The 20,148-nt window shown below is 44.9% G+C and overlaps 1 protein-coding gene across 1 annotated transcript in view; it reads right to left on the bottom strand.

The window, feature by feature from the left end:
* LOC131207590 (neurexin-3) overlaps positions 1 to 20,148 on the bottom strand; it is a 102,767-nt gene that overhangs the window by 32,731 nt on the left and 49,888 nt on the right. Inside the window, exons 6-7 of the mRNA XM_058200210.1 lie at positions 18,740 to 18,875; positions 8,950 to 9,099 (exon numbers count right to left, since the gene is read on the bottom strand). Coding sequence (XP_058056193.1) covers positions 8,950 to 9,099; positions 18,740 to 18,875 — 286 coding nt within the window. The remainder of the gene's footprint in view (positions 1 to 8,949; positions 9,100 to 18,739; positions 18,876 to 20,148) is intronic.

The raw sequence follows: 20,148 nt of genomic DNA, 5'->3' as shown, positions 1-20,148 counted from the left end.
ATCAGTACAAAGCAATAAAATAATGACAACAAGGATTATGTTAGGTTCAAGCTTACCGCATCATTTCTCCTCATTATGGGAATTTGCATGGGACAGGTGGACACTAATAGTTGCAGGAAGAATCTGAGGATTTTGTCAAACATTTTTTGTTTGCTTTGCATGTGGTTTGAAAAAATTCAGCATACTCAATCATACAGACTAGAAAGTTTTGATATTTAAAGATTTAAAGATTTAAAGACGCCCGAAGTTTAGCGCCATTTTCACTCAATTTTCCTTGTAGACTCAAAAACTTCTTCCAAACTATATTTGTCTTTCCATAAATTTTCTAATTTCACTTATTTGTCGTCGCTTTTGCCGCTTACAAAGCTCCTCCAAGGACACTCGTGATATACTCGGACTTGAATCTATGTTTTCGTTATTTTCAGCATCCGTACTATTGTCATTTACTTTGAACATTTATTGTAATATTCTAATTGTAATATAATATTGCTTAAACATTTCAATTTTTGTATTTTTTCATATTAAAATAAGGTTCATTTACCTTTCTAACGATACACAATATAGGTACTTTTTCGTTTGTGAACCGTTCAAACGATCGCTTTAAAGTAGTCAATAAAAGAGCCATGTTTATCACTCATTCGATTATCGAACTTCGTTTAATTATCGAACTGTACGCAGCGTAAAAGGCTAAACATTCGCCCTGTTCATAGTTGACTGATGACTATTTGAAGCAAATATATCTAAAATCCTCAAACTTTCGCGCCAACCCAATGTAACGCTCCTAGTGGCGCAGTGTTTTATTTTTGCCTCCGTATCGGGTTTGGGAAAAATTCATTTCAGAAAATTGCCCACCGAAATCCACTTTGTTGCCCGGCGACGGCGGTTTCCGTGGGTGAACACTGGGAAACACACTGGCCGCCCCCGGGAAGGTCGTGCTTCGTGCACAACAATACCATTGCGCCCACCGTCACCGCGTCGCGTTACGACCTCTACCCGGGTGCCGTTGAGAAAGCACTCAAATTATCCTGAAGGTCCCACCGAAAACCGATGCATGTGTCATGCATGCGCTATTTTGTGTTCTTTCTTCTGTTGTTTTTTTTTTCCTTTTTTGTTCACACACGAATTACACGGACGGCAATTTCGCTTCATTTCCATAGAATGTGTCTAACGAGGGGCGGACTACACGAGACCCTAGTTGCACGCGACCCCGGCCAAGGACTCCGACTGGGTAGAGTAGAGGCCGCAGCGTGTTCTGCACCATGCAGGTCCGTGGCGCTCTCGTGCAGTAATTAACGTCGCAGTCGGCTTTATTTATCAGCGTGCGCGCGTGGCCGCGGTCGCGGTAATGAGTTCCGAGTGCACCGAGCCGGAAATGAAGTTGTCACCTGCCGTCGTCACCCGGGACCGCGCCATTTGGGGTGTGTGCTTTTGTTTGCCTTGCTTCGGTGTGTGTGTTAATTCGCGTGTATGTTGTGGGAAAGACAGCGAGGGAGAGCTGCCAAAATGTATTACCCAACGGCAGCGGAGCAGATCGATCGTGAAGCCCTGGGAACGGCTCGGGATCTCGCGGTTTGCTTCGTGGCGTCTTAGCCGTAATGGAAGCCACAGCAGCAAGGGTTCTTTAGCCAGTCCCTCAACCGAGAATCGTCGACGACGATGATGGCACCAGGCGCCCGACGGCCATCGCATGACCCGAAGGGAAGCCAATTTAAAAGCCTTTTTGATCGATTGGATTCCATGGCCAGGCAGTGAAGACGTTAGCCAGGCGCTGCTCTTAGCGCCAGTTGCACGAGGTCATGAATTGGCACAGTGCATCGTAATGGGCTTTGGGCCCGTAACCCGCCACGGCTCGCCACGGAAAACGGTTGCCGCCGATGGCACGAAACCGAGGGAAAGGAACGCTTATGATTGATCGAGACGCCCGCCCGGCCTCGTGGCTGGGGTCGTCGGCAGCTCGCAGCTCGTTAGTAGAAGCCTGAAGCCGATTGGGCTCACCCGGCACTCTTGTGGGGTTCTGCTATTTTTTTTCCGCACACAAGAAATGATTGATATTTAAAACAAGATTCAAAAGGAAGCCCAAACTCCATTCATTCAGCAAAATGGAGCATAATGAACTGCAGCACTAGACCTATCGGGTTTATTGACCCTCCATCGGGTCGGCATGTCTTCGCCTTATAGGCTTCTTTCGTGTCACAAAAAAAGAATTGCTTTTAATTGTTTTTCTTTTAGTTTACGTGGACATTTTGCTGACAGGTCAAAGCTAACGGAATAGAATGGAATACTGGAGTAGTGGAAACAAAAATCAATACCAAATGGCTTTGGTTGGGTCAGCTAGAGGCCATCCATTCAGAAGTGCAGAAGAATTACCGGACGGTCTGTATATACCACCAAATCACCAATAATCGAGGTGTTTGGAGCAAGGCATACAAAGAACATTGTGAAGGACTCGGTCCAAGCTCTAAACAAAAATCTGTGCCCCTTACGGTCCCTAACTGGATATGGTTCTAACCGGATTACCATCTTCTCAAGTTGTAGCATCCTGTTTGGCTGGACTAGGAGCTCCGGACCCGAATCAGAGCAAAAAACTGGTACTGGTACTTCTTCCCGAAGGTAGAAAACGTTGGCAGCGGCCCCCAGCCCCTTGATTACACATAAAGGATCTGTCCTATAGCTCAGCACCGTAAAAATCGATATACCTCAGAGTTTATACGGTGCCAAAATTCCTCGGAATATATTTCCCACCCTTACACACAATGGATCGTTACTTTCAAACAATTGTTATCACGTTGTTCCGCGCTGCCGCATACGATTCGACGATGTTGAGCGTTTGAAAAAAAAAAAAAATGATATGTCTCCTTGTCATAAATAATGCCTCCACAATGAGGGCTGATGTATTCAACCAATAATTTCGTGATGCACTACCGCCCACTCATCACCATTTGAGTACCGTGTACAAGGTCACCTTCAAAAGTATGGTCTATGGCCGAACCGGGCCCGAGGGTTCTCCTTCTTCTTCTTCGGTCGCGCAGGACGTGAAGGTATAAGGATGTGGATAAATGATGAATAATGACCTTCGCCGGCTAGTGACGGGTGATGCGCGTCGAACCGAGCGAGAGGAGAGTCCATCAATCAACTATTCCTTCGATAGTCTCTCTCGCGTCAACTGCCGAAGGCGACTTGTGCCACCGGCCGACCCATTTGTCTTTCACACCACGCTGCACGGTTAAAATGATCGTGGTCTCCATCGGGCCGGAAGGACCCCGCAGGGTGCGTGGTGACGTGGCGTGGACCCGGTTTGGCAGATCAGTTAATTTCTCCGGACGTAGTCCGGGTGGATTAATGGTGTAGGGCTGCGTTTGGCTTGCCATTCCTGCGGTTTAACACTCCGCACGTCATTGCGCATCGTGTTGAATGTTGTACCATCATCGGTAGAGCAATTCTGTCAACGATTTTGGTTTTGTATTAAATTCCGTTTCGCTATTGGTGGGATCCTGTTTTAGGTTAATTATCGCTTTATTCAGTTCCATGGTATGTGCGTGAGGCTCCTCTATGACAACAGTCCCATTACACACGGTCACAGGATTACCGTAGAGCTGATACGCGTAGAAGGAAGATGTTTGCGTTGCTGAATAAACGAGCCGGCCCGTTCAAAATAATTGTTTTTGGTTTACGAAAGAGAAACATAAAGACAAAAATTAACGACAAACACAATATTAACAATTGAGGTACTTATTTGAAAAGTCAGTCACAGCAATCTCATATAGCAAACTGACTGCAAAAATGACTAAGTTTGTAGTCGGCTCTATGGTTCAGGGGGTTCCGTCCATTCTTTCCGTCCATTCATGTGAAGATGAATAATATATGTTTGACCGTTTTCCGAGTGACTCTGGTGTATGGTTCCAATCTTGGAAAGCTTCTATTTATGTTTTTCTACGAATGATCAAAGCTTAGTGTAGGGGCAGACAAAGAAGACGATTTTCATGAAGAAAAATATTCTGTCAAATTGTTCCAAATTACGAGGTCTTTTGGATCAGTTTATGCGTTGATGTGTTGGGTCGTTTGTGTGACAGTTAATATTGAAAAATGTAATGCGATCGCTTTTAGTAAGTTAGTTTTAGTTAGTTAGTTTAGTTCATTTCACGGCACTGACAATATGTCATCACGCGTTGTGTTACGTTTAAATATAGAGTTTTCTGTTCTAAATTATTTGGTGTTCGCTTCATTTTAGTGTTCATTATTCCCTCTACTGGTTTGAACTTTACTCAAGTTCGTTAGAGCCGTCACCACCAGGATGAGTTTGTTCGATCGCAGTACCGAGCCCAACAATGCAAGTAGCTGCTTACTACTTGACCTGAGTGATAAGGCAGAGGACAGACGTTTTGATAAAGTTACTAATTCACCAGACGGTCATCGAATTAAGTGACCCATTAATCTCAATTTATCACGCGTACAATCGTGTATTGTCAGTGCTACACTTTAATAAAGTCTGAGCAGCAATTTGGAAATGTCCTTGAGTTTTTTATTTGTGAATTTTCGATATTGTTACTTTGTACGCAACCACTATTGTAAAGTAGAATGAACTAGATTTGAGCTTGTTATTTTTGCAATGATCCTATTATATTGCCATTACGTCGGAAAAGTAGAGCATGTTGGATCATGAACTGAATCAACCGTTTCAAACAGGAACTTCGTTGCGTCCAATATTTATTTTATGTAAACGCTCGCCACCATAGAGAGATTAGCTAGTTTGATACGACCAACAGCTTTTTGGAGAGACAGTTCTTCCTCGTGAAGTTTTTGCATTACATTTTCGTGATCATTTTGAGTAGTCCAATTGTCAGGAATACTAGTCCAATTGTCCAAAGAATAGCACAACCATCTTGCGTATTTTTATCGTAGTTTCACGCTTCTGCGGACTAATTTGGAACCACAGGAGCATAGTTCTAATCTGAATTCCACATCAATTTAACACCTCATTGCTTGTATCATGTATGTATTATACATTACACATCATTAATTGCGGGTTTGTGATCCGCGAATTGTGTATGCAGATATCATAAATGCAATGCATGGGTAGGTAATGCTGTGGATATTATCACGGAGCTTCCTGATTAAGACATGTGTAATCGAAAACAGAATTGGTTTTGATAATGCTTCGATTGATGAAAAATAGATCAAGGGGCTTAATAATTTAAAGTCAGCTGCTGGCAACCGCCACAGCTGCTCATCAAAAATACATTCCGCAATTATAATCTACAGGCAAAACGACTGCTTCTCGTGGTCGCCTTTGGTTTGCTTGCGTTCACCAATCGGCAATCGGCACGAAGACGTACCGCAAGCTATCGATTGCGGTCCCACCGACAGGTGCTTCAGCTGCAGCAAACCGATGGCCGACTTTAAACGGGTCCAACAAATAATTTATTTTCCACGTAACCAACCCGTAGCTGGAGGCTATTTTTAGTGCAAAACCCGTCCGCCTGTTGACCCGTTCGTCCGACCGCGTGGATTCGGCACATAAATCGCGAGCGCAAGTTAATCGTCGACCAAACATCGCTCCCGAAGGCTCACGGTAGATGCTACCGGGTGCGAACACTATACACACAAATCAAATCAATTTTAATTCGATTCGACATAAATGTGTAGCGTGCGCCATCCGGGGTCTGGGTGCTGTGCTGGGCAACATTATCGTCCAGCGCTGAGGATGAGCACTTTGGGCGGATAATCTACCTACATCGGCGTTACGTAATCGGTTCCATTTGCAGCAACGCAGCAGCATCTCGCGCCGGTACTTTTGTGGATCGCCGAGGTGCCGGTGCCAACCGAGAGCTGCGTCCTGACTCGCCCCCATCTCCTCGGTTCATTAATGAAAGTTTAATGAGGAAAATTGATTTTCTTTCGGGAGGCGACTCCCACGTATTGGGTAATCAATTTTCGCATCGACTGGTTTGCGTGAGTGTGTGTGTGTGCTTGTATGCGTAAAAGGTTTGGCATGATTATTTTATTCCGTATTGACGTTTCATTGTAATTGACATTGCGCAAGACCCAAAAATAACAATATGTGAAATCAAACGAAAGAAAAACATGAAAACATCCTAATAATGCTTTGTAAAATAGTGAAAAATAACAAGTATAGTGAAGTTACAAAATTAAAATTAAACAAACGCAACATTTACCAGTTATTAGCGGAAAAAACTGTCAGAAGAAAATTAAACTTCACTGCAGCGTGAATACGAGATTGGTTATTGAAATATTCAGTTGAAAATGTGCCAAAAATGTGCAAAAAAAAACAAAGCAAATAAAAAGGAATTTTTAATAGCATTCTTCAGAGTCTAATATTATGCGAGTTTTAAAAGAATATCCTTGGAGATTCCTATTAAAAATCGCCATAGGAAAATTGAAGAATTGTCAAAAGCATACAATGGTAGCTGGTCGTTGTCGAATGGCCTCGCATAGGTCCGCAGTCTCGTAGCATCTCCTTCGACAATTTATTTCCATTTTACAGCGCACGGGAAGTACTGTTTCGTTCATACTGGTTGCCTGATGCAATTTCCACCACTTCTGAGGCCCCTTGCGAACCACGTCACGACCGTCCCAGCCACACACCCGGGACCATTGCTGAAGGCAAAAGGCCAAAGCAGCAATTATCTTAATTAGATTACATCCGACCATAAAAGATACTACTCGTTTATCGTTTCACTGTACCTTTCTCCTTCCCTGTTATTTCCCCCGCTGTCTCTTTCTATCTCTTGCTTTTTCGCTCCCGCTTTTCTTTGGGTTTCCTTTTCGACCAGCACATGCCATGGTGGCCATGTCGAACGCAAAGGAAATATACTTCACGCAGCTCAATCTCACACAACTCGCACAATTTACAGCAGCCAGGCCATAGGATTCCCGACACCATCGTAAAGGTGACGGTGAACGATTCCGTGAGATGGTTGGCACTGGTGGGAACCGGATTCAGAAAAGTAGAACAAAAAAAAAATCGGAACTACGGAACGCACCAAGAACGTCACCAACACCGACGGCGGTGTGGATGTGTGAACACGGAAGTGCTCAAGGAATTCGATCAGCACGAGCACGAGGCGCACTCAGCCGAGCTGAATTAACAGAGGCGGAAATGGTTCTGACACCAAGAAAGTGATGGAAAGCCACAAGACACTCGCTCACTCCAAGAGCTGTCAATCCTTTAGAACCGGCGCGTGGTACCACTCCTAGGTCGTGGAGGGAGCGGGCCTCCACTGGCCACCAGGTTGACAATGTGTGCGTTCAGAACATTAGGTAATATTTTTATGGCATCTCACACTCTTGAGCCGTGTCTACGGGCAGGATACTCGTTATCCTTTTCACCGGATCAGCACGAGAAACTGGTGCTTCGGATGGTCTTTGTTGGTGTCGGTTGGTATCTTGCGTGTTCCTTGTTGGGGGCCAGGCATGGCATGATACGAGAGGGCAGCCGCTATCGACAGGTCTGCGCCCTGCGCGCACTGACTTTTCGTTTTATGGCGGCCCACACAAAGTCGATGCGCAAATGTTGCGCGAGAGAAGGTTGAAAGTAATGTTTAATTTTATGACACTGCCGGGTGAACTTGGGCAGTCCAAGAACTGCTGACCTGACGATGCTTGCAATGATGATGCTTTTTACTTTTCGTTTCTTTTCATCCGAACGTCCTGTGTTCCAATGACAACATTGTCCGTTTTGAGGGCGATTTTTGCTTGAGTAGAATTAATTAACAGGAAGCTACTTCAAAATGCTGCTAGAAGCTATTACGACCCTTATCTACAGGTTTGAACTTATTGAAGAAAGTTTATAGAAACATATAAAAACAAAATGTTTTTAATGATTTATTTTGTACGACACAGTTCGACGACCATTGCCTGCCTCGGATTCGCGAAGTGTTGTAAACAGGTCAACAATTAATTTGAAAAAAAAAACATTTAATTGCAACATTTGTCATCAATAGCATTTTCGTATAGTCTATTGGTTGGTCCGTGTTAAATTGAAATCGGAACCTTAAAGCAAAAATCGATCATTTTCCACATTTTTTTATCTCATACGAACGGTTTGTGTCGTATTTATTAGGCTTGGGGACAAAATGCACGACTTTCTTACTAGATGACTAAAAAGATCGATATCTCGTAAAGTATCGATCAAACGATTTCAAGTTTATGCTCGTTTTCATGATGACATTTCACACACATAAAAATTCATTTCCTGTTTTAAATAATTTACGCAAAGCTGGATTAACAAACAAGCTCGATGTTTCGGTATTGAATACCCATTTGCAAAGCTTTGGCTAAACAGAATGAAATGGACCCAAACGGAGGGTGACTGTGAAATGGAGTACATACGACAATATTGTGCAAAAACGATGGCAATCACAGCGTGGTGAAGCAGCCCAAACGGTGACCAAACCAAGACTGACGGTCGGTAAGTTTCTACAAATACACAGTAGAAACTTCCTGGCCGTAGTTGGGACTTTGGAGGGTTCATTTATTATTGCTTGGTTCTGCACATCTGTACACAAAATTCTAAATTCATATCTGTCAACAACTGGACCGTTTGAGGCTCGCGACTGACTCATCTGTAGTCTGTAGTGACTCACCAGAAGCTCCGGGACCAGAAGCTCAAGCGACCTTTTTTACGCGTTGCAAGACTTCTTCAGTAATAATAAAATGGGATTAAGAGAAGATTGCATCAGTACGGGTTATCAAACACCATGTTTTAATCAATATCTTTTCATAACATATTTAATTCATTTTAAAGATTTTTCTAACTCCGTTCGGAAATAACATGGTTTTGAACACTAATTATACAATCGTAAGTTGGATGAATCGAAACGTGGAACCGACAATATTTTACGAACGACTCAATAAAATGAAATTGATTCCAGAGGGACTTGGATATACTTCTTCTGGGTGGTACTGACAACGCTTAAGGTGGCAACTTACCGGTGTAGAAGAGCAGTCCGTTGGGCTGTCGTGTGCGAAAGTACAACGTGATGGCATCCTGGGCACTAACGATCGGTTCACCACCCGTCTGTCCAAGGTCGTACGAAAGGAACTCCGTCCCACGGAACGTTGCCTCCGATGGTGCCTTATCTGTGGATTCGGAATGCAAAAAGCGTAAAAAAATAATAAACCGCCAACAACTTGCTTACGAAAGTGTTAGGATGGCCAGCAAAACTTGATTCCCCATTCCTGGGTGGGTTGCTGGCTCCTGACTCCGAGTGGCCATGTTTTAATGTTTCATTTTCCACTCTCATTTGGAATTTGGACATTTTTGCACAATTGAGTTACTATTGCGTTTTGCAATGCAAACTCGTGTTGTTCCTCCATCCGGCTATCCCGCCAATGCCCACGGCGATGAGTTATGATAGCTGCATCTTCTCCTGTGGTGACTAACTCTGCGAGATTCTTCTCGCTAGGGAGTCTGCAGAAACGGCGCAGAGTTCGTTCCGCACGCCGTCGCTGAGCTGAAGATGTGAAATAAATCTTTGCTTATCTTGCTTCCTTTATTTGTCTTCAATTTCCGTGTCTGCAAATAAATCAGAAGCTGAGCACGCGAAGATGTGTCGAAGATATGGAAGCACCTTTTATGAACATTCCATTTTTCGGGACGCCTTTTGGCAACTTATGATAACGCCGCAGGCACTCCGTTTTGTTGGTTTGTCAATGAAAGATGTAACATCAGTGGCATGTCCGACGATGTCTCTATAGTGAGGGAGCCTCATTAAAGGTAGGGAAAGGATGCGAACTTCAATCCGTAGTGCTCAGTCTCAGTGCAAAAGTTAAGACACTCGACCTTTCAGTCACATGTGCCTCGGAGTTTCTCTGGGCCAAAAGATTCGTCTGAAAATTACAGGCTCTTAAGGGAGCTCGTTAGAAAGTTGGCCACCAAGATGTGGACGACGAGACCTACAACAGTCGATAGTTGGAAGTGGTCGTTCATTTGGCAATTAAAACCAAGAGAGTCCCGAGTGCAGCGAACGTTGACGAGAGATAAGCGACGCGCACCCCGCCAAATCCCGGGGCCAGAAGGGCTCATTGGGCTAAAAATTTTAATGATGTTCCAGTTTATATTTCAACCCATTTGCTCGGCAGCTAACGAACCCGCCGCAGACTACCGGCCCTGTCGGCTCGTCTCGAACGCCCGAAAAGGTTCCGGAGGCCCGGAAAGGCCATTCGCTGGAGACAGTCGCCACTGGGCACTGGGCCGGTGCTGACGGTTGGTTCATTGCCAAATTTTATTATTTTTATTATCTTTTTACGATTATTTATCATGTGAGCCGGATCGATGCGGCCCGGAAGCACGGCAGCAGCAGCTCAGCGACATCGGCGTCGACGGAGAAGATCCCGTCCGTTGCTGGGTGGAGGCATTTACGCTGTGTCCTATCTATGGGAGGCTCGTTGCGGGTCGAGGGTAAAAGCTTCGTCCGGCTCCGTCGCTACAGCGACACAAGCAACCCGAAGGACAATTAATCTTATTTGCCTGAGTTCATAGACTGGCAAAGCACGTCCAACGCAGCAGTTGCTCCGCTATCGGCCGTGCTAGCTCGGGGCTATTGGAGGGTATTTTTAAATAGTTCCAAAGAAGAAGACTCTTGACAACTGTCGTCCTCGGGACAGCGGTTCTCGAAAGTGGTATTGGGTCTGTTTAAGAGATGCACTTTCCATGGTTTCCTGCTACCTTTTAAGATGGTTTTAATAAAGTGATAATGATTTTGATGATTTGTTCAGTTCAGAGAAAGGTTTTCGACTGTCATATTTGGAATATTGAGCGATCATTGATAAATATTGTATCTTTTCTAATAATTGTTTGGCGGCAAAAAAGAAATAAGCATAATGCGTGATCTATACTTTTACTTTTTTCATGATTGAATGAACCTTTTCTATTAGTTCTATCTAAAACTTTAACTTACACAGAGTTCAGCAGATTAACTTTACTAAATATCTATCAAAACTATAATAGCTAATACTCAAGTAAGCCCTTCTGATAGTTCTTAATTTCAATTCCATAGAATAATAAAATTTATTCTAATTTCTTAATTCTACTTTGTCGGAATGAATTATGTTCTTTATCATAATTTTATCAAGGTATCCTATATTTTATCAAGGTATCAAGGTTCATCAGTCCTGCCAGCTCAAAGTGATCAAAATGTATATTTATCGCACGGATGGTGATATGAGTACTGGAAATGTTGCTGAGCACAAACGAAGTACGCATAAAAAGTGGAACATCAAGTTCAATTGAATAAAAAATTCTTTAACGTAATCTTTAACGCATTAGGAGCTTGATGATCAAAGACCTGTAAGAATTCGACACACATTTGTAAGAATTTGCTTTGAGATCTAGCCTATCGGAAGCCAAAGGGCACATGACTTTTCCGTATTATTGAACGAATTTAATACGCTTCTAAGCCTTCAGTGTGATCTTCACCATTTTGAATGGATTTCGTTGATTCCGGAGAGGCCGAACATTTAAAAACGGCCACGGGCTGCTTGTAATTCGCTGTTTGACCGTTCAAAGGCCATAGTTGAGAGGAAATGTGGCCATATTGAGCTATTGTTGAAAAGTTTTCACGAAGTACTCGAATACTTCAAATCTGCATTTCTCAAATGATGTTCGAACTCTTTTACTAGACAAAACGGCACAAAACGCAACTAGGACTATTTTTGACTGGAATGCCAGGGATCGCATGTGGAAACTGCTCAAGCCGTGTTGCTATTGCGCCGCCAACGAACGTCAACTATGATTAATGCTTGGTTATAAGCATCATAAAATGGAAACACTTTAAGTGATGAGGAAATGCAAAGCAGATTTCGCGCGCTTGGTACAAGCGCACCGCACCTAATGGTGATGGGAAAAGCGTTTTCGAAACAAACACATTGTGACCGTTGCCTCTCAGTGGCACGCCAACCATAAACGCTTTTAATAAATTGTTTCCCCGACACCGCGCATCGCGTGCTGTCGAACGCGTGCCACAAAATTGGTCCATATCCGGGAAGCTGATGTCCAGCCGAGAAGAGATTGATTCACTTTCGGAACATCCCGATTACGTGGGTTCATCGTGGGGAGCCTGGGCCAGACGGGCCGTACTATTTGCCACTGCATTGCAGCAGCTGGTTGTTCCGGAGACTGATTTATGCTGAAAGCACACCATCCTGCACACATGGCCATCGCATATGGCGACACCGTAGTACCGGTCGGCCCGGCCAGCGACCGGATTCAGCACTTCGATCGTTGCACCCATTACCTACGTTGCGGTTCTACTTTAAACACACACCCCCTAGGTTGGGGGGCCATGTTTGGGCCATTTGCGACCTACATTGGTCCCCTTCGTCATTATCGGACGCATCTCGCTGACGGTTAAGGTTGGATTTGAGGGAGAGACGGCACGGCAGGGTGGCCGCTGGGCCACCGCTGGCCATCGCTTAGGGTGGTTTGGTGTTTGAATGCTAAAATTTCAAAAAACCTTTTGCAACCGGCAGCCAAACCGCATCGAGGCGTTGGCACTTAATGGACGAAGCAGAACAGAATGAGGTTGCGCGACAATAGGACACTGCCTATGGGGGGGGTGTTACCGCACGTTTAGGCCAGCCAGCGAAGAACATAAATCGGGAAGCGTGCATTTCCGGCTCCGTAATGCCCGTGAACAATGGTGCACTGAAAAGCGCGCTCGGCTGCCATTTTAGTTTCACGTAGCTTTTCACGCTTCGCAAAGAGTGGATTGTGTTTTATGCTTGAAGGGCGTAGAATCCTCAGTTTATGTCTAAGCATTATGTGAATGTGTAGCCTATTGACATACCAATCACCAGGCGGCTCCATTTATCCGAGTGTTTGTCGTGTTTGCCCCGAATATCTGCTTCTAGTCGGTTACAATAATACATATGATCTTAAAAATGGTTTCATTGTATCATTAATGTCTATGACATTTTTTAAAGAACCACACGTTGCCTAATTAATGCACTTCTGTCGTATAATCTATCATCCACCAGGAGCCTCCATTAAATTCATGTTTATCATGTGTTCAGCCCATCAACAGCTCTTGTTGAGTTATATTAAGATTGGAGGTTTCATAAGGCTACCCAACGCTTCAAAGAACTGAGGATTGTCGACAGATTTAATTTCTTCTCTAGGTTGCGTAATCTATCGCCAACCAGGCGCCTCCATTGCGCGCGAAAAGAGTGCAGCGTCGAATGCAGTTCTATGTGTTGATCTACTTTACAATCCGCCACTTACGAATATTGAATACTGTCCCGTGCAGAACTGTTTTCGCCACACTCGAAACATAGCACATGGGCCAATGAGTCCATACGATGGTGTAGGAAAATACTTTTCAATTGTTGACTGTGTCCTGCTCGATTGTGAAGAACACTTTTTAAGCCATTTTTGCCCGTTTACCAATGGGTATGTGTCATCCTGTGCACTTATTGGCCCACCGCGAGTCAGGGCACCGCATCTCGCTTCACGTTGCAATTCAGCTGTGCCGAAAGCTCTGCATGGGAGAAATGGCCAGCCAGTGGAAAGGATACGCCCGTCGCCGGGAAATGTTTACGACTGCGTGCACCACAACTCCGTGAGCTCCGCACTTTAGTGCAGTTTTCCTGCTTTCGCACCGAGAGCCAGATGTTTTAGATGCCAGGAAGAAAGGAAAATGGGAACCCAGGGAAAATGCGCTTTCCTTTCACCGGGGCCGCAGAGCCGAGCGAAAGATATAGTTTACGGCGGGTTGGTTTTCTTGCGAAATCAGAAAGCTTGTCGCCGACGCTTGGGCGTTCGCAACTGCTCTTTGACGATGGCGGCGACAACGATTGCTTCCGGTTTATTTTCATTAAACTCCATCATCTCCCGGAGCCGGCGAAGCTGTAAAAGCGTACCAAAGCCGGTCGCTTTTGTGCGTCGCTCGGTTCGGTTCGGTTTAGGTAGTGCGCCCCCGACTTTTTCGCTAGGAAACCCGCCCCCGGGTTGTCATGTTTTCTCATGTTTGCACTGTTCGCCGTCGTGGACCCGTCCCGGGCTTCGTCTGAGAAATATTGTGTTTATTTTTAGTCTTTCATCAACCACCACCACACGGTGGGGCATCTTTGGCAATAACCCGAGACGTGCTCGGTACACACTCCGCCGGTTGACTGGCGGCAAAGCATTTCCGTCGGCAGCATACCAGCGGAGCGGGGAGTAGATCAGAGGGGTTCAAAAATGTGCGCGGTGGCGAACGATAAAATGTTCCCACCGAAAGGCACGGGGACAATTTTTCGAAGCTGGAACCGGTGGAGTCCACGGGGCGCCCGGGTGCTAAATATAGGACTTACATTGAAGGACGGGCGAACGGTCGCTTTGCTGCCGAGTGGATGTGATCTGACATGAAACAAAATTAAATCCGAACAGACACTTGTGCAAATTGTGAAAGATTCTACGCCGGCCAGGCCCCTCCGGGGACTTACCTGCGCCATCGTAACGCGCGACCGATGTAAGTGGACGGAGTGGCGGGTGAAGCGAGCTTAAACACTCTCCAAGGACGCTCCGGCTTGTCCGCCTGTCCGCCGGCTCCCGTTATCTCACTCCGTTTGCATGCATTCAAAAATTCAATTTAAATTCTTGGCTGCATACCCGCCTAGCTGGGTCCACCGGGTGGGGGTGGGGTGGTGGCGTGAGGAGGACCTGCCCACCTACGAATGTCCTAGTTTATTGCCCAACCCGCCCCAACCACGCTGGTCAGAGAACCATTCTTCCTCTGCGGCCCGTAAGATGCTTCGCCCTGATTTGAAATTCATATTTATTACGGCCCCGGATATGTGTGTGTGTGCAGCATCCTTGGAAATGGGACAAGGTTGTGTAATTGTCTGCTCCTCGGGTCAGCCTACTCCAGTCGAGAGATGGGCTGTGGGTCCGGTGCAGGACTCTTTCTGGTCGGTTGATTTACGCAGCTGAGGGAGAAATGCACATTGCCCACGTGCTACATTTCCGTGACGATCGCTGGAAGATGCCTGTACTGTCTGTACCCAGGTTCTTATGCCGGGATTAATTGGATTACGTGATTTAGTAAAAGATGCAGTCGACCACTTTCGTTCGCATTAGATCCGCTCGCTCAACAATCACCGAGACCATGTTCCGGTTTGTACCGGGCACCCATCAGAGCACTGTAAACCAAGTAGGGTGCTGGTGTTACCGGGATCATACTGTGAATTGGCGTGCGGCTAATTAACTCGACTTAACCGTACAGATGGCCCCGTGTCTGGCTTCGACAGGCACGCAACGACCAGCGCCAGGACCGTGTCCGTACGGGTGGCCATTACGGTGCACTCTTTCAAGGACACTACGTTAAGGATTTGGCACAATTTAATAGCTCGGCCTGCGAATCGATCGCCCGCTGGCCAAGGGAAAGAATTACTGACCGACGCCGACGGATTCGATCGTGGCACGGATGATCAATCAAGTTTATTAAATTACGCTCTCCCCGTTTCATCGCCCGGTCATCCGGTGGTGGTGCCAACTAGCACGCCACTCCCACACACACACATTGCCAAAAAGAAAACGGTCCACCGAAACGAAACAATTACACAACGGCTTTACGCCTCGCTAGGTGCCGGGGAAACGATTTATCAACGTTCATCTTCCATCTTCCGGCGCTGGTCACTACGTGGTCCGGTAATTACTGCACCTCACACGTAGGTTGTGCGGGGCGTTTACTGTTGACCATCCTTAGGCTTTTTGTGTGCAATGAATTCCTTTTTTTTCGATTGGCGGTGGTTAGGTCGGTTTGCGTTAGTTTTTTGGTAAATTAGTTAGTTAGTAAATTGATAATTTTCAAATTCCTTTGCTGTGTAGGTTTATGTTTATGTAGGTTTTTGTAGGTGTTCACAAATATGGGAGCAAAGGTCATTCTGAATATGTTCCTTTTGTATGCGGCTAAGAGGATTTTGTTCATTTTGCGCATAACTCAGGACGCAAATATGTATGTGAGTTTGTTCGTTTTAACGCAAGCAAATGACCTTACAAAATAACAACACAAATACCATCCTACAACCACATTCGACCGAATGGGATAATCGCAGGTGGTACTAATGGAAATACCAAACATAGAACTTAAAAAATGTTTTAAGAACTAGATTAAGCATAATTGCGTTGCGGTCCATACAGGGTGTTCCATCATAATCGAACAATTTCAATGTTGAATAACTCCGCTAGTTGTAAGTTGGTTTTATAAAATGAACAAGATTTATTTGGGTTATAGAATGCCGTTTATGAACAATTTACCCAAAATAAAATATCGATCAAATGAATGTCTTCATTAGACACACAAAAAGCGGCCTTTTTGTGCATTTTCACTGTATTTGACAACATTTCGGTAATAGTCAACGTAATAGCAGCCATTTCCGCTGAGATCTTAACTTTCAGTTCTTCAATGGTCTTCGGTTGGGTGGCATAAACCTTACTCTTCGAATAGCCTCACAGAAAAAAAATCAGACAAAATTTGGCAGTAATAAACACGCACAGTTTTCACAGTTGAACGATTATTTTCAATATAGAGCACTAAATTTTTAGCACAATGTTTTACCGTAAATTGACCTTTGACTAAATTGACGGCATAGACTGAAATGTTAGAATCTGGCTAATTTGTTAAGATCGACTAACGAACAGTGGAATAATTCAATATTTAAATAGTTTCAACGTGATGAAACACCCTGTACTTTGAACGAGACAATATCAATTATGAACAATAAAAAGATATCGTTCATTTGATAACTAAATTCAGGAAACGATTCACTCAATGAGGTATGTTAATAATGTAGATTGAAGTATTCTAGGTATTCAGGTATTCTCTGAGGTAGCCCGTGAAGAATTTCGTGTTATGACTCGAGAGCTGGCAGACACAACTACCTATAAACGAATCACCGTAAACAACCGTTGGGAGAGTTACAGCTACGGGAAAAAAACAAGAACTGGAGAAAAGGCCACACAGAGATTTGACACAGTTTACGTAATCACCGTGAAGGCCACGGTTGGAGCAACCAAATTCTTGGACCTGGAACTGCCCCGGAAGCCGTTCTATTAAAAAATTCGTCTCCTTTTTTTCTGACCACCGCACTGCCGATGACACGGCCAGAGCCACTTTTTGGTCCATTCTCGGCCCAGTGTGCCTCGATGACGATAATCATAAATTGATTACGTTCGTAAATATCCATAAATTCACAGATCATCTGGTGGGACCCGGAGCTGGGAACCGGGGCACCCACTATCAGTTTGCGGTTGTCATTCGGTCTCCATGGATGAATATACATATTTGCTGTTCTGTCGTGCGGATTGTGGTGCCCTTCCGGATTCGGGCACTGCACAACTTTCGGCGCTGGACCATAAACCGGGAAATCCTGTGGCAGGAATCCGATAGGGCCCGCTTCGTTTGGGCGACGCAGGAGCGACGAGTGGAGCGAGTTTGTTCGAGGGTGTGCTTCGATGACAGCGCGCTCATATTGTCGAACCGTTTGGGGACAGCATGTAGCAGCATAAAGTCGAATAAAATAAGACGTCAGCGTAGCGGAGCTGGCCGCAGCATAGCGCAGCGCTGGGGTCTGGTTATCATCGAGACTTTGGCTTTTGGTGTATCGGAGTTCGACAAATATTGCAGTCTGCTTATCGCACGTGGGGCCACCCAACTATTTTCAAGGATTTATTCATCTTTCGTCATCGTTTTCTTGTAAAAACACTAAACAGTTGTGTTGGGGCTCGACTCATAATATTTTGAAACGCCCAGAAAACAGTCCGAACTTAAGGCCAAATTATTCTGTTTAAATTTTTATAATACAGATCACCAAGAACTGAATTCAGTGGATACATTCTAACCGGGGGGCTACATGAGGCGTAACGTAATGTTTTTGACATTACAGATTAATGCCAAACTGCTGCGGCTCTGTCAAAACGTTTACCGGTCGACAGATGCGTAAACCCGAGCGTAAATACTTTTTGCATACGCTTTGCTTACAAACAGAGGATAATTTAAGTTCTTATTTGCTGGTATAGCAACAAAATCTAAAAAAAAACTGAAAAAATATTCAGAAATCAATTTATTTCTCTTCTATTTTTATTTTCTCGGACCAAAAACACGAACGTAAACACGTTTGACATTTCGTTTTTATATTTTTGCTGCCACACGAAGCGTAAACGATTTAACATTACAAATTAATTTTACGCTAGTTTTTACGCCTCATGTAGCCCCAACCCCAGTAAGACTATACATAAATATGTCTTAGGTAACCTTATAATGATCCAACAGTTTGATTTTCGTCCTAATCTTTTGTTTTGCTTTTTAAATGTTTAAATCACTCACGAAAGTTATTCTTTCATAAACCAATAATGCTAACCAATGCATTAAAGTTTACAATCGAAAATGAATCACACAATTAACCATTTAAGTAATTTCCAACTATAAACATCTTTCATAAAATGTTAAAATCCTTTGCAACATTTGCAAAACTTCGAACTACACACCGAGGCATTCAAGGGTCCCTATTGGTCTCCGCCCCCCGTAGCTGTCCGTAACGAATCGCCAAGGATTACACCGCGCGAGGATTTCGAAGGAGCCACAAATACCGCTTTGTGGTTACCGAAAGCTGCTTTATGTCCTTTGCGATTGCGATTGCAACGTACGTTCGCCGTTTGCACCGCGCGGATTAGGGACTCAAGTTGGCCAACACAGGGGGGAAGGGGATAGTTTGGGGAGAGCGACGCATCCGTCATACATACCGCGCTCGCAGTACGTTCCCTCGTACTCCAGGTTCCGGCACTCGCAGATCGGCCCGGAATCGGTTGATATGCAGATGCCACCGTGCTGGCAGGGGTCGTGGCGTTCGCACGCATCCGTGACGTTGCTTCGTAGTTGCTGCAAAGAAAACCCAAAATAAGGGTGCGACCAAGAAAAAGCGGAAAATGGCTTGTTAGTACCGCATGGATTTGTGTTTCTTCGCGGATTTCGGGATAAGAACGGACACGACGAGGAGGAGGCCACGACGCGCGGATGTCTAGCAATTACGCAATGATGAATTTAGAGGTAGAGGACACACACGTACTAACGGCAGAGAGAGAGAGAAAAAGAGAGAGAGAGAATGATCGTGATGTACAGTGAGAGACAGAGAGAGAGACATAGTGCCACAGATCTTTATACAGCCATCCATTGCTATTGAAACCGGAAATGATCCCTTCGGCGAACCGAAAGATCCTTGCCGGACTGCCAGGTTCTAAGTGGTGGGCAAGTATTTACAAGATAATGATAAAAATTGTTAATATCATTTCGAAGTGCCACTCTTTCACACTGTTTCCGAATGTTGAGACGTTAGAGAGTATGTAGAATAGATAAATAGAAGTAGTCGAGTTGGACGATTTTTAGCAGTTTACAGATTAGGTTTTTCTAGCTTGTCTTGGAAATGTTCGGCAAATCTATGTACGCATTAGAGTTATACAACATAAAGAGTTACGGCACTGATCAACAATAGTTGTGGTAGCTAAGGGGGCGAGTCCCTTGTGGGCGAGAGTTGTGCAGCCATAAACCAGACCCTACAGTTGGCGATTCCATTTGCCGCCGAAACTGTACAATCCCATGCAACCCATGATATACCGCCCGTGAGGTACCGCCGGTTACGAGAGGCAATGCAAGAGGCCACGGCACATATCATTACCTCATGATTCAAAGAATAACGACAACAAAACCAAAAGAAGAGCGAACACCCCAAGCGCTTCCGCCCATTGGTGCTGAGATGTTGGGAGATTCGAGAAGAAAGAAGTAAAATGCAATTCACAACCGCAGCAGATTCCGGAAGATTTCTGCTCGCGTGGTTATCGCACGCGAGCAGAACGCTCCGCTGCGGTGCTTCTGGTTCGGAGAGGAAATGAAAAATTATGGTCATCCACGGACGGCGAAAAGTGCAGAATTTTTCCGCTCGGCCGCGGAATGTGTGCGCCCGCAGTGCAAGCTCCCGGCCGGAGCCGCAGCTGCATGATGGAGAGTAAGTGGAAATAATTCATTTTCATAATTTTGTTAGACCTTCCTGCGGTGCGCGCCCTCAGTGTATGCCGGTTCCCTGTGGTCGGTCGTAATACTGTGATCAAAAAATATCGCGAATTTGCTTGTAACTCAAAAACTCTTTGTTGATTCTTTT

The sequence above is a fragment of the Anopheles bellator genome, chromosome 2 (genome assembly GCF_943735745.2).
Source record: "Anopheles bellator chromosome 2, idAnoBellAS_SP24_06.2, whole genome shotgun sequence".
NCBI classification, from domain to species: Eukaryota; Metazoa; Arthropoda; class Insecta; order Diptera; family Culicidae; genus Anopheles; species Anopheles bellator.
Note: the sequence above shows the minus strand (reverse complement) of the source record. Positions and strands in the feature narration are given on the sequence as shown.